Here is a 12,794-nt window from a genome sequence, read left to right as displayed (position 1 = left end):
AGAGGAAGAAGAAGAAGAAGGAGAAGAAGAAGAAGAAGAAGAAGAAGAAGAAGAAGAAGAAGAAGAAGAAGAAGAAGAAGAAGAAGAAGAAGAAGAAGAGAGAGAAACAAAGAAGAGCCCTAAATTGGGAGGGAGTCTGGGAGGGCTTCCTGGAGGAGGTAACTGTCAGGCAGGCGCTTGAAACAAGATGACTAACAAAACCAATCCCAGGAACATCACAGGCCTTCTAGACCTACCAGGTCTTGGACACAAATTTGCTACCTATGTTCCCAGTAGCATGGCCGACAGCTAACACCCAGTGTACATCTACTGTATGCCAGATGTTGCTTATGAGGATCAATTTTCTTTTTAATTTTTCAGTGCTGGCAATGAAACCCCAGTTCTTGTGCATGCTCTACCCCTTGGACCACTTCCTCAGCTCTCTATTTTGTATTTTGTTGTTGAGAACTATCATTGCATTGTAGTGGGCCAGGTAGGGGGGGATGAGTAGAGACTCAAATGAACATTCTGCCTGCCCTACTGTACCCCCAACACTGCACCCCCCCCAATTTGGGCTTGAATTCAGGGCCTGGGCACTGTCCATGAGCTCTTTTGCCGGTCAAGGAGACCACTCTACCATTTTGAACCACAACACTACTCCCAGTTTTCTGGTGGTAAATTGTTAATGAGTCTCACAGACTTTCCTGCTTACACTGGGTTAGAACCACGATCCTCAGATCTCAGCCTCCTGGGTAGCTAGAATTACAGGACTGAGCCACCAGTGCTCATCTGAGTTCTAGACCTTGGGAAGAGTATGGGGAGCGGTGAGTGAATGCAGAGGTGAGCAGCGCGTGAGGCTGAGACCCCAGAAAGGAGCCACAAGGAAATAGCCTAAATGGGCCTTAGAGGGAGACCTCCAGGTCCCCAGACGGGCCCTCCCTCACACGGGAAGTGAGCCTTAGCATCCGGTAAGCACGACACGGGATGCCTGGAGGGACACCAGCCAGCAGTGCTTCGCACCCAGAATCGCCCCAGGTTCCTTCTCCAAGATCGCAGGCTGCACAGGTAGATCTCCTGCAGCATGGAGCAGCCCAGCCTGGCCTGTGCTCCGTCTGATGGCAGCCATGGTGGGAAGTCGGCAGCCTGGCGCGCTTCCGCCATGGCGCCCCAGCCCTAGGAGGAAGGCAGAGGGTCATCCTCAGGTCTTCACCCCTCCTCCCTCAGGCCCAGGGGTCCACACCCCAACTTCTTCCCTCAGAAGCAGGGGTCCAGACTCCAGCCTCCTCCTTCAAACTCAGGGGTCCTTGGCCCTAGTCCTCTTCCTTCAGACCCAGGGTCCACTCCCCAGCCTCCTCCCTCAGTCCAGGCATCCAGGCCTCAGCCTCCTCCCTCAGACCCAGGGTTCCACACCCAGCCCAATTCTCACACCCAGGAATCAGACAGGACCCCAGCCCCCTTCGGGAAGAAGGGGTCTGGGCCTAGCCTCTTTCCACCTCAAACCAGGACTTTTCGGGGTCAGCTCACCCTTCCCCTAAGTACCTGCCGGGTCTTTAGGGTCCTGGATGGAGACCCAAGGCTGGAGGAGAGACGTTACCCGGGAACCTCTGTGGAGGCAGAGGGAGGAAGCAGGAGGGTGGGCTCCCGTTAACCCTTTTAGCTCTTCGGTGGAGAACAAAGTAGGCGGATAGCGCCCCCTCCCCACACATGCTCAAGACTCCGGGGTGGGGGAAGGAAACTGGTCCCTGATCCCCAGGCAGGGGGGAGGTGATACTAGTTTAGAACCATTGAAACGGACACCTGCCGGACGTGGACACGCTCTCCACTTCATTTCCGGTTCCCATTCTCAAGCAGGGGCGTGAGGAGTCTATAAATTCATCGGTTCTGGGAGGAAGCCAGGGCCCCCTTCCCCGCTGGGGGGGGAAGGGGAGGGGGGGGAGGGCGAGAGCACCCTCCTGCGCATGCGCGCGGCCAGGGATGCTGAGCCTGAGAACCGAGCGATGGAGAAGCCCAACCCGGGGACCCCCGCCTCCAGCCCGGTCCCGTCGGCCCACTACTTTCACCGAGCCAGGAGTCTGCTGGTCGGATCCTGGGGACCCAGCCCAAATACACCCCCTCACCCTCACCCCCGATCTGAAGCTCAGTATTCCTTTTGCATATGTCCAATCCCTACGCGACTTCAACGCCACGTCCTGGCCAAGGGTCCTCCAGAGCCCGACTCACCTCCAGCATCGCTCGGCCTGCCCGGGAACCCGGGTTCCCGTTTTGTAGGAGCCTAGCCCGGTATTCCAGTCCCCGGTTCTGTCCCCGCCCCCTTCCTAGCTGGGCCTTCTAGCCCCGCCCCTCCCAATTCTTCTGCGTTCTATCCCCGCCCCCTCCGATCTCTTTGCATTCTATCCCCGCCCCCTCCGGTCCCTCTTCGTTCTGCTCCGGCCCCCAGGAAACAGCATCCAATCACCTTCCTCGGCCTGAGCTCTCCCCCTCTTCCTCCCCCCCCCCGCCCTGATTTGATTAGCCACCACGCATTCGCTGGTCGCCGCGTGTTGAGGATCCCAGCTCCGCCGTTGTTCAGCTCCAGTTCGCGTCCGCTGGGAGGGACCCAGGCCTGGCACGGGTCAGGCTTGTGGAACACTAGCCCGAAGCTGCTACCCGAGAGAGGGATGAGACCCCTGGGAGTCAGGGGGCTCCATCCAGACTCCCAGGGAAGGTACTTGCTCTGAATTGCTCCCAGGGGATGCTCCCGGGGATTGGATTTAAGCAACACAGCCAGAGATTTCCATGAACGAAAAGGAGCATGAAGGCGTAGAGAAGGGCCTATTTAACTTGGCTCAGATAGAATAGGTGCAGAAAGGCAGAGGCAGAACTATCTTATTTAGCTCTGGACGTTGCCGTTCTCGTCCAGGCTTGGGCAGGTGGCCCTGGGGTCCAGCCCAGTCAAGGCCTGGGAGGAGATGTATTAAGAAGCTAGTACTGGGCTGGAACAGTGTCTCAGTGGTAAAGTGCTTGCCTTGCATGCATGAGGCCCTGGGTTCAATTCCTCAGCACCACATAAGCAGAAAAAAAACAGGAGCGACACTGTGGCTCAAGTGGTAGAATGTTAGCCTTGAGATGAAGAGCTGAGGGACAGCACCCAGGCCGAGTTCAGGCCCCAAGACCAACAAAAAGCTAGTACTAGGCCCAGTACACAAATGGGCATACTGAGGCCAGGTGAGTAGTAGAGATGTGCTTCCTTGTTCCTGCCTGTAGCTATCCAGGTCCTGGGGCTTATGGCTGACCTTTGGGAGGGCTGCTCTGATTTCTCAAAGGCAGTGAGTTTGACATGTGTCTGGGGACACGTTGGGATGCCTGTTGCCAGGGCTGCCTGGATGGAGCATGGGAAATACTGGGTTTCAAGAGAACCCACCCCAGAAATGGAGCACAGGGGTGGGCACCTACCAGTGCTTAATGATCTCTACCCACTGTCAGGCACCAGGGGCTCACATCTATAATCCTAGCTCCTCAGGAGGCTAAGATCTGAAGATCCTGGTTCAAAGCCAGCCTGGGCAGCAAAGTGCATGATACTCATCACCAATAAACCACCAGAAAACCGGAAGTGGTGCTGTGGCTCAAGTGGTAGAGCCTTAGGCTGATGGGATGCAGCAACTCATCGCCCCCTCCCCCAAATCCTTGTGTGCTGGCAACCAGGGCCTGCCCCCACTCCCCAGGGAGAGAAATCAGAGGCCAAATGTGTAGATGCCACATGTCATGTCAGATGGGCAGGACTCAAACCTGGATCCCTGCTCCGTATCCTGTAGCATCACTAAGTGTGTGGGGCCTCATTGCAGCTTTATTTCCCCCTCCCCACCACCCAGCTGCACCTTAGTGTGTGCAGAGAGAACCCCAGCCCACGTTGTACCCAGGAAGCCATGCTGGGCCACAGCTGAGGATTTATTGGCGTAAATGCAACCATATAAAAACATAAGTTATGAAAAAACACAGTCACGATGTGCCCTCCCCATCCCCCCATCCCAGGCCCCTAAGATCCCCCTTCTGTGGGAGGGAGAGGAAAAGGGGACACCACCTAGGGTGCCCCCTCTCCCCCCGTGGACGCCCCTGGACCCCCGTGGGGTCCCTAGTGGGCAGGGCGGTGGAGAAGGTGGGCAGGTGGGTTCCGGCTCAGCGCATCCGGTAGTCCGTGGAGCAGGACAGCTCGCACAGCTGGCCCTTGAAATCCAGGTCGATGGTGAAGTCCAGGTCGCGCTGTGGGGAGAAGGCAGTGTGAAATGAAAAGGACGGTGCAGAGAGCCCAAAGGGCTAGGGCCAGATCTTCCCCATCTGCAGCAGATCTCGTCCTGCCATTTTTTTTCACATTCTTGCTATACATCGCAAGCTGACCTCAAACTTCTTTTTTTGACAGTCTTGGGGCTTGAACTTGAGGCCTGAGTGCTGGTCCTGAGCTTTTCCCCCCAAGGCTAGCATTCTGAGCCACAGCTCTGACTTCCCTGGCAATAAGAAGTCTCATCTGCCAGGTCTGGCTTCGAACTGGGATCCTCAGATCTGAGCCTCCTGAGGAGCTAGGATAACTGGCATGAGTCACCAGCATCCAGCTTTGGCCTCAATCTTTTGAGCTTCCTTTTTCAGAAAGAAAACGGGCTGCCAAACACATCCATGTCTAGAGGGCCCAACTGCGGCCCCCTCTCCATGATGGAGCAAGGCCTGTACTACAGTGGGTACTGGAGTTGCCCTGCCCGGCAGGGTGGCCCTAATTGGCTCAAGGACACCTTGCTCTGTGCTGGGTCACCTGGATGGTGTCCAGCCCAGGCCACTCCCCTCAGCTGTGGCTCCTGATCTCTGTCCTGTTGTATCAGCATCTCCTGGCCTCAGTGGGCCTCCCAGTGACAGCCTCCTCCGCTGCCCTGCAAGGAGTCCCAACAGAGGGCAATGCACACAAGCAGGTGCTCAGGAGGAAAAGGGAAAAACCAGAACAAAAAGCATCTCCGAGCTCAGCCACTTGAGCTGGGGGTGGCAAGCTGGACACCTGTCACATGACCATTGCTCCAGCTACATGGAAGTTACCACCTCTTGCCTTTGTCTCCCCCCCCGCCCCCCCAGCTTTGCCTTTGTTTTTCTTTGTCATGGGGTTTGAACTCTGGGCCTGGGCGCTGTCCCTGAGCTCCTCAGCACAAGGCGAGCACTCTATCACTTGAGAAACAGTGCCACTTCTGGTTTTCTGGTGATTTATTGGAGATAAAGTCTCATGGACTTTCCTTCCCCAGGCTGGCTTTGAATTGTGATCCTCAGACCTCAGCATCCTGAGTAGCTATGACAGGCGTGAGCCAAAGGTACCGGCTAGCTATGTGTTTTTTTGTTTTGTTTTTTGGTTGGTGATGGGGCTTGAACTCTGGGTCTGGGTGCTGTACCTCATATCAGCTCAACACGAGCACTCTGCCACATGAGCCACAGCACCACTTCTGGTTTTCTAGTGATTTATCAAGATAAGGCCTTTCATAGACTTTCCTGCCTGGGCTGGCTTTGAACCACGATCCTCAGATCTCAGCCTCCTGAGTAGTTAGGATTACAGGGGTGAGCCACCAGGACCCAGCTTGCTTTTTTTTTTTTTTTCAAGTCCCATCTCCCTTGCTGACAATGGGGTGTTCCTGACTTGGGTCTGAGGCTCCTGGGCTCCGCCCTCCCCAGCCCTGCTCCCCCAGCCTCACGTTGTTCTTGGCGTTGGGCCGCATTCCGATGGTGCCGAAGATCTCCTCGCCTGTCTTCACAGTCAGGTAATCCTCCATGTAAAAGACTGTCTGCTTCCAGTGCGTGTACGGGGACTCGGGGCCTGGGGACCAAGCAGGTCAGATGCCTGCCTGCCACCCCTGCCCACCCGAGAGCTGTGGCCTCTGCTGCATACCCACCCCCAATAGCAGGCTGTGTTCCCTGTCTGTGAATCAGGCTTGGGACCCAGGGATCGCTGGCTATGTGTCTGTGGGTGAGGAAACTGAGGCACGGCGCACCAAGGACCCAGCAGCAGCCTCATGCTCTAGGTGCATGGGCTGGGACATGGGTCACAGGTGCCCCCGTCTAAATCTCAGCCCCGGGAGTGCCCGCTGCCCGCAGCGGCCCTCACTGGTGGAGAAGCCGGTCCTCTTGTGGCAGCGGGTGAACTCAATGTTGAAGTAGGCCACCAGTGCATGCACATAGTCGTTGCGTTTCACTTGCAGGCAGAAAGGTGAGGTGAAGGTGAGGTCTTCCACCTTGACCGTGTAGATGTCCACCTCCTGTGGGAGGACAGGGCAGGGCCCCGAATGCTCAGAGCCCGCTGCTGGCTCCGCCCCTTCCCTGGCTCCGCCCCTTCCCGGGTCCCTGCCAGACTTTGCCTTTATCTAGCTGCCAAGGGGGCGGTGCCTGTGCCATTCCCCCTCCCCTTCCTTCCAGCATCCAGTGTGATGGCCCTTCCTTGCCACAGCCCGGTGTGCCATCCCTGAGCTTTTCCACTCAAGGCTGGTGCTCTACTATTTGAACCACAGCTCCATTTCTGGGTTTCTGGTGTTTACTTGGGGGTAAGAGTCTCCTGGACTTTCCTGCCCAGCCTGAGTATAAACTGTGACTATCAAATAAATCTCAGCCGCCAGAGAAGCTGGGATTACAGGCATGAGCCACTGGAGCCTAGCAGGGGTGCTTTCCTTAACCCTTACCTTTCCTCCTTCCTCCTTTCCCCAGGGATGGGATTACAGGCATACCCCCTCCATACTCTTCTCCCAGCCCCATTTTATCCTCAGATAGCAACTACCAGATTAAGTCAAACCCTCCCTAAAACCCTGTGGCCCTGGTGTTCTTAGGCTGACTGCCAAAGGGCCCTTCTTTGCTGCTGGCCCCGAGGTCGATCCGCCATGCTGTTACCTTTATGAGGCAGGCATTGGTGACCAGCTGCTTAGGGTCCACGACGTCTACCAGGGGCTCCTTGATGGCCACATCTTTGATGCAGGACATGTCGAAGCCATACACGTTCTCCCACCCTAGGGGAAGGCGGGTGGGTGAGCCCAGCCCTCCGCGCCCCCCCTGCACCCCGCCCCCAGCAGCCCTGCACTCACAGTGGATTTTGTAGTCTTTGTACTGCCGGTCCTCAATGGCCGTCACATACAGGGTGGCCCGGTCTGGGAAGATGAGACCATCAGGCGCCTGCAGAGAGGTTGGGTGAGGTATGAGGGTCACCTTGGCAATAAGGCCCTCCCCACTGCCCTTCCCTGCCCTGGGCCTCTTCATTCCTACCCCAGGGCCTTAGCACTGGTTCTGACCACCAAGATTCTCCATCCAGCTCTGGTGCAAGTCTGTAATCTACCCTGAGCGCTGTCTGCCTTGTCTCTATACTGTATCAGAGCCAGGGGGCCTACTTGTCTCCACTGCCTACATTGTATCAGAACTTAGTTGGTCCACATTGTTTCCTCTTCCTGTCACCCATCCTTCCATCCAAGTCTAGCTCAGCAGACCCTGCTCCCCTGGCTTGGCTGCTGGCCTTCCCCTCATGAATGTAGTCAGGGCTCTGGCACCAAGTCCCCAGTCTGGGGACCCCTCCTGGGTCCCCCACATCCTCACCAGCCACTTGTCTCGGGCGTACAGCACGGTGTTGAGCATGGATTCGTAGAAGAGACAGTAACCCATCCACTCGCTAATGATGATATCCACCTTCTCTACGGGCAGCTCCACCTCCTCTACTTTGCCTTTGATGATGGTCACCACTGCAGGGAACAGCGCAGGCATGGGGCACCAGGGTCAGGCACGGATAGGCATGCCTGCTCGTCACCCTGCATCTACAGCCTGGGACCCATGCATGGGGTGGAAGAGATGGGGACGGGGTGGCTTTGGGACACCTTCAACTCTCTTCCATTTCTGGTCACCCAGGCCAACCTTCAACTGGAGATCCTCCTGCCTCCCCAGTGCCGGGATTACAGGTGTCTATCACTGTACTTGGCCATCCTAGACATTTCTGAAGCAGCAGCAGCAGTTTTTTAAGGCCTGGCCATCAGGTGAGGATCAGACCTCATCATGGGGACCGAAGGAGTTGGGGCGTGGCATGCTCCATGCTGAGTTCAACCCCAGCCTTGGCCCACAAAAAATAATAAATAATTATCTGCTGGCTCCTGGATTTGATATACATGCCTGTCACCCTAGCTATGTGATGAGTATAAACAGGCAGAGGGAGGTCCAAGCCAACCTGGATGTTTGCTTCAGACCCCATTGGAGAAATAAATCAAGGTCAAAGGGTGGAGCTGGCTCAAGTGGTGGAGCACCTGCCCTGATAGTGTGGGCCTTGGGAAGGAGTTGCTGAAGCAGCTTAAGCTCCCACAGACAGGAATGTGGATAAAACTCAGTGTAGGGGGGCACCCCACCCCACCCCACCAACGTTATTATCCTGCTAGGCTCACCGTGGTCTAACTTGTTGGCTTTGACGATCTTCACAGCGTAATCAGAGATACTGGAACATTCGATCTGGGAGCCCAGGAAGAAGGGAGTGTGAGGGTCCCTGGGTCCATCCTGGGCCCCAGCCTCCTCCACCCACTCACCAGGTCCTGCTGATCCTCTCCCCACACCTCCAGCCCCCAGTGACTCACCCCGATGACCTTCCGTGCCCCAGCCTTGGCGGCGAACATACAGAGGATCCCCGTGCCCGAGCCCACATCTAGCACCACCTTGTCTTTGAACAGGTGCCGGTTGTGAAACATGGAGTTGCGGTAGGTGAGGGTGCGAACCTCGTCCTTCAGCATCTCCTAGAAGAGGGACACTGGGAATGAGGGGCTCCAGTCCCCAGCTGGAAAACGGGCTGTCTGGCCTCCAACAGCTACATGGTGGGTCGGACTCTATCAAACTCTCATGTTAGACCTTTATCCTAGGCTTTCAAAGCTCTGAGGCAGCCCAGTATGTGGGATATACCTATAATCCCTGCACTCAGGAGGATTATGGCCTCAAGGCCAGTTTGGGCTACACAATGAGACTGCCTCAAAAAAAAATATATATATATATATATTTGTCGGTTGTGGGGCTTGAATTCTGGGTCTGGGTGCTGTCCCTCAGCTCTTCAGCTCTAGGCTAGCACTCTACCACTTGAGCCACAGCACCACTTCTGGCTCTTTCTGGTGGTTTATTAGAGATAGGAGTCTCACAGACTTTCCTGTCTGGGCTGACTTGAACTGTGATCCTCAGATCTCAGCCTCCTGAGTAGCTAGGATGACAGCCGGGCGCCACTGGTGCATGGCTTTGCCTCAAAATTTCAAAATAAATAAATATATTCAAAAGCCTAAGAATGGGAGAAGGGGCGGTGCTCATCAGAATGTCCTGACATGTTAAATAGTAATGGCCTTGTAGAAGCCATTTGAAGATTAAAGTTAATAAATAAAAAAGAAAGCGTGGTAATAGCCCTGTGTAACCGTTGCCTAAACTGTACACTTCATTCCCTAGAACGCAGAAGGGGACCTGGGTCTCCAAGGAAGATTGGAAAAGCTGCTCCCTAGGGCCTGAGCAGTTGGAGCGCGATCCCACCGCCGGCCACTAGAGGGTAGCAAGACACCGGCTGGCCCTGACCTCGGGCTAAGTCCCTGCTGCGCACGCGCCTCAGCCAGGCTGGCCAGGGAGAGCGGCCTGCGTGAGAGTACCAGGCCAACCTCGGTCTCCACGGCAACGCAGGGCCAGGGACCCGAGATGCCGGGCTCGCAGGCGCAGTAGAGGGGCTGCGGGCTGCCAGGGGCGGCAGTGCGCGTGCGTGGAGGGTTAACGTCCGCCCCTCCCGCAGCGGACGCCCCTCAAGACCCATCAGGCCCGGCTGTCCACAGCCCACTCACCTCGTGGATGCCGAAGTGGGCATAGGAATCAAAGTAGTAGTCTTTGGACGTCATGTCCTCTGCGTTGGGCTTCTCGCTGCTTTCCGCCTGGCCACAGGACACCTGGCAGGGGGCGGAGGCGGACCGGGTCAGACCTGGGTGGGCTCCCCCCGGGCCAAATCTGAAGCCTTCGAGGGGTCCTGCCTCACCCTCAAGAGCAGCAGAAACCACCCGCCAAAGTCAGAGCAGAACCATCCTCCGGCCCCGATCGCCATGTTTCCTCCCGCCCCAGTCTAACAACCCCATTCTCCACTTCCGAGACCCACCCCAGAGCACCGTCCAGGGGGAGCACCGATACCTCAGCCACGCCTACCATCTCTCCAGTCTCTCTGCCCCCGTCTCTAGCTCAGCCCACAGCTGGGGAGGGGAGGGGAAGGCAGAGCTGGGGCAGACACAGGGAAGGGGAAAGGAGGGCTGGAGATGGAGTTAAGGAAGTAGCCACAGTCTGGGGGGGGGAGGGGGAGAGAGGCCAGCAGGGGCCAGGAACCTGGGGGGGGGAGGGGGATTTTGCACTGAGTGTTGGAAGGGCCATAGAGTAAACCGGCTTGAAGAGAGAGGGATCATGGTTAGAGTACTGGAGGGGCGTGGTGTGTGGTGAGCTAAGTGGAGGTGGGGAGGGGAGGGGGGGTCTCACAAAAGGATATTTACTTCTTCAAGAGGCGGCTGGAGGCTCATCCCATTAGCCAAGGTGGCTACAAAATTCTAGGAGAGAGTAACAGGGAGAAAGGATTAGCTAATGGGAGCAGCTGGGAGGGCCGGCCCAGGAGACCCGGCTCTGGGGGACAGTGGCTTTCCTTGGTGGGGAGCCGTGGCAGACAGAGGGGGCAGGCATTGAGGAGGGGCTCTGTTTAAGGAGGGGATGGATGGAAGAGGTGGGGGAAAAGTCAAAGGATCTCCTGTCCCAGCTGTGGCTGGAGAGATGGTGGCCCACCCACGCGGTACACTTCCCTGGCCAGGGAGCTGACCCCACACACCTCCCACACACAGGCCAGAGGAGCTGGCACCCCACGGGGCACAAGGGCACAGCCAGCTGTCACTCCCCCCTCGCCATCTAATCCCCTCAGATTAGATGACACTTCCCTGACACACACACCCCTGCCCTAGGGGTGCCACGAATAGCTGGAGAAAGGGGGCTGGCAGGGAATTTGCACAAAGCATCTGTCACCTCTCCCCCACTGAGAGGATTTCAGAAAGGAGGTGTGGGCACCCCCTCCCTAGCAGACACCCCATCCCCAGCTCTTGCTTTGACTTCAGAAATCACAACCAACCCGCTAGCACCATCTCCTGCCTCCCCCCCTCCTAGGAGGGTCATGTCACAGGGAGACAATCTGGCCAGTCCCTGAAGCTTCTGAGCAATGAGGATCCAGAAGGACCCTGGGGTGCAGGGCAGAGGGAACCAGAGCCCCACACTCCCACCCAAACCACCATCCTAGGTCCAGAAGCCTCAGCCCCTGGTTCAGGAGAACCAAGGGGAATGGATGGAGGGGAGGGGAGACTCAATGCAGTGACCCCAAGAGGGACGACTGACCTCCCCCCGCCCTCCAGACTTGCAAGGACGGGGCTGTATCTTTTCCACTGTCCCCAACCTTTCGTGCTTTGCTTTCACCGGGTCAAACCACAGGTCATATTGACCCGCTGGACACCAAACCCTTCCCTCCAATTCCCCCAGATCACTGAGATGCAGCCCGGAACTAGGGTGGCAGACGCGGGGATGTCCCACGGGGACCTATTTCTCCAACACCTCAGATTCCACCAGACGCCCCCATCCCAAGAGAGTTTGCAGCTCAAGAGTGGAACCTCCCCCACGCGGCTGCGCACCAGAAGCCCTCCAGGAAAGGGGCGACCGGATCAGGTCCCCACCCTCACCGATGCTGGGGGAAAGGGCTCCAGGGCTTATTATTTAACCCAGTGGGCCTCTCTGCCCACTGGAGTGGGCTCCGATGAGGAGGTGGGCTTCCAGCCACGCCCCATGAAAAAGATGCCCCTCCTACACCCCCAGAAGTGGCCACAAGGGGGTGTGCGGCGCCTTACTGGCATGGATCTCATTTGTCGAGATGTACCCCACTACCCAAAGGGAGGTCACCGGGGGGCAGGCGAGCCCCCACCCCACCCCAGCTCCTAAAGCTCCGGGTGGGGAAGAAACCAGACTCCAGAAAGGGACGCGAGGAGGGCCGACCACATCTTTATTTCCTTCCCATCCCAAACTCAAAGAGTGCCTGAAACCCGAACCCGCGCCCCAGCAGACGCCCCCAGACCCAGGAAGCGGAGGGTTTGAGAGGGCCCAGAAGCAGTGCCCCTCCCACGAAACCCCCGACGTCGTGTGGCACCAGGTAAATCCTGCCCACGGAGTGCGTCCCGATTCTCCCCCAGGAGAACACGGGTGGGGGGGGTCGAAGAGGGAGGGTCGGAGCCTCCTCCCGCCCCGGCGCCCCTCCCCCGATCGGGGGCGGGGCCTTTGTCCCGCACGTGGAGCCCGCCGGGCCACGGAGATCGGCACACCCCCTCCCCACCCACCGCGCCGCGGCCACGTGGGGGCCCGGCCGGAAGCGCCCCCAGACCACCTCCACGTGGGAGGGGGCAGGACCTTCGGCTCGCCCGGGTGCCCAGGGCCGCGAATCGCCAGGGACCCCCTCTCAAATGGTATCCACGGATCCAGAGCATGCGGCGAAACATCGGTACGGCTAGGGGGCTTTCAGCCCCAGTTTACCCACTCGGAGACCACCCCCCCTCCACCGCCGAGGCATAAAACCTGCGGCCCAGGCCGGCCCCGCGCCCCTATGGCACTCCAGGCGCTCACCTCCATGATGCAGTTCGCGGCCTCGGCTGCCGCCATCTTCACCCGAACCTACTCCTCCTCCGGCGGCTGAGACCCCCCCCTTTCTCTTCACTCCCCCCCACGGGACCGCCTTATACCGGAGGGTCCACGGCCCGCCCACCACAACCCCGCCAGAAGTTCTCATTGGCAAT

At 57.8% G+C, this 12,794-nt stretch overlaps 2 protein-coding genes across 5 annotated transcripts in view; both read right to left on the bottom strand.

Moving 5' to 3' along the window:
* Positions 1-2,273, bottom strand: part of Cpt1c (carnitine palmitoyltransferase 1C) — a 13,621-nt gene extending 11,348 nt beyond the window's left edge. Inside the window, exons 1-3 of the mRNA XM_013027585.1 lie at positions 2,200-2,273; positions 1,519-1,583; positions 980-1,152 (exon numbers count right to left, since the gene is read on the bottom strand). Coding sequence (XP_012883039.1) covers positions 980-1,140 — 161 coding nt within the window. The 5' untranslated portion in view covers positions 1,141-1,152; positions 1,519-1,583; positions 2,200-2,273. The remainder of the gene's footprint in view (positions 1-979; positions 1,153-1,518; positions 1,584-2,199) is intronic.
* A 1,614-nt stretch (positions 2,274-3,887) lies between these two features.
* Prmt1 (protein arginine methyltransferase 1) lies at positions 3,888-12,794 on the bottom strand. Of its 4 annotated transcripts, none has more exons than XM_013027702.1 (11): positions 12,625-12,794; positions 10,476-10,529; positions 9,789-9,890; positions 8,565-8,720; positions 8,379-8,442; positions 7,549-7,691; positions 7,047-7,134; positions 6,856-6,971; positions 6,083-6,233; positions 5,673-5,794; positions 3,888-4,215 (listed from the first exon to the last, which is right to left on the bottom strand). In XM_013027702.1, the coding sequence occupies exons 1-11, from the start codon at positions 12,658-12,660 to the stop codon at positions 4,132-4,134; spliced, it is 1,116 nt and encodes a 371-aa protein (XP_012883156.1). In that variant the 5' UTR covers positions 12,661-12,794; the 3' UTR covers positions 3,888-4,131. The 4 variants fall into 4 exon arrangements, with proteins under 4 accessions (XP_012883156.1, XP_012883158.1, XP_012883159.1 ...); XM_013027704.1 differs by lacking the exon at positions 12,625-12,794 and adding an exon at positions 10,126-10,241 and having other exon boundaries at positions 10,472-10,529; XM_013027705.1 differs by lacking the exon at positions 12,625-12,794 and adding an exon at positions 10,141-10,241 and having other exon boundaries at positions 10,472-10,529.

This window comes from Dipodomys ordii, unplaced genomic scaffold (genome assembly GCF_000151885.1).
Source record: "Dipodomys ordii isolate 6190 unplaced genomic scaffold, Dord_2.0 Scaffold105, whole genome shotgun sequence".
NCBI lineage: Eukaryota > Metazoa > Chordata > Mammalia > Rodentia > Heteromyidae > Dipodomys > Dipodomys ordii.
Note: the sequence above shows the minus strand (reverse complement) of the source record. Positions and strands in the feature narration are given on the sequence as shown.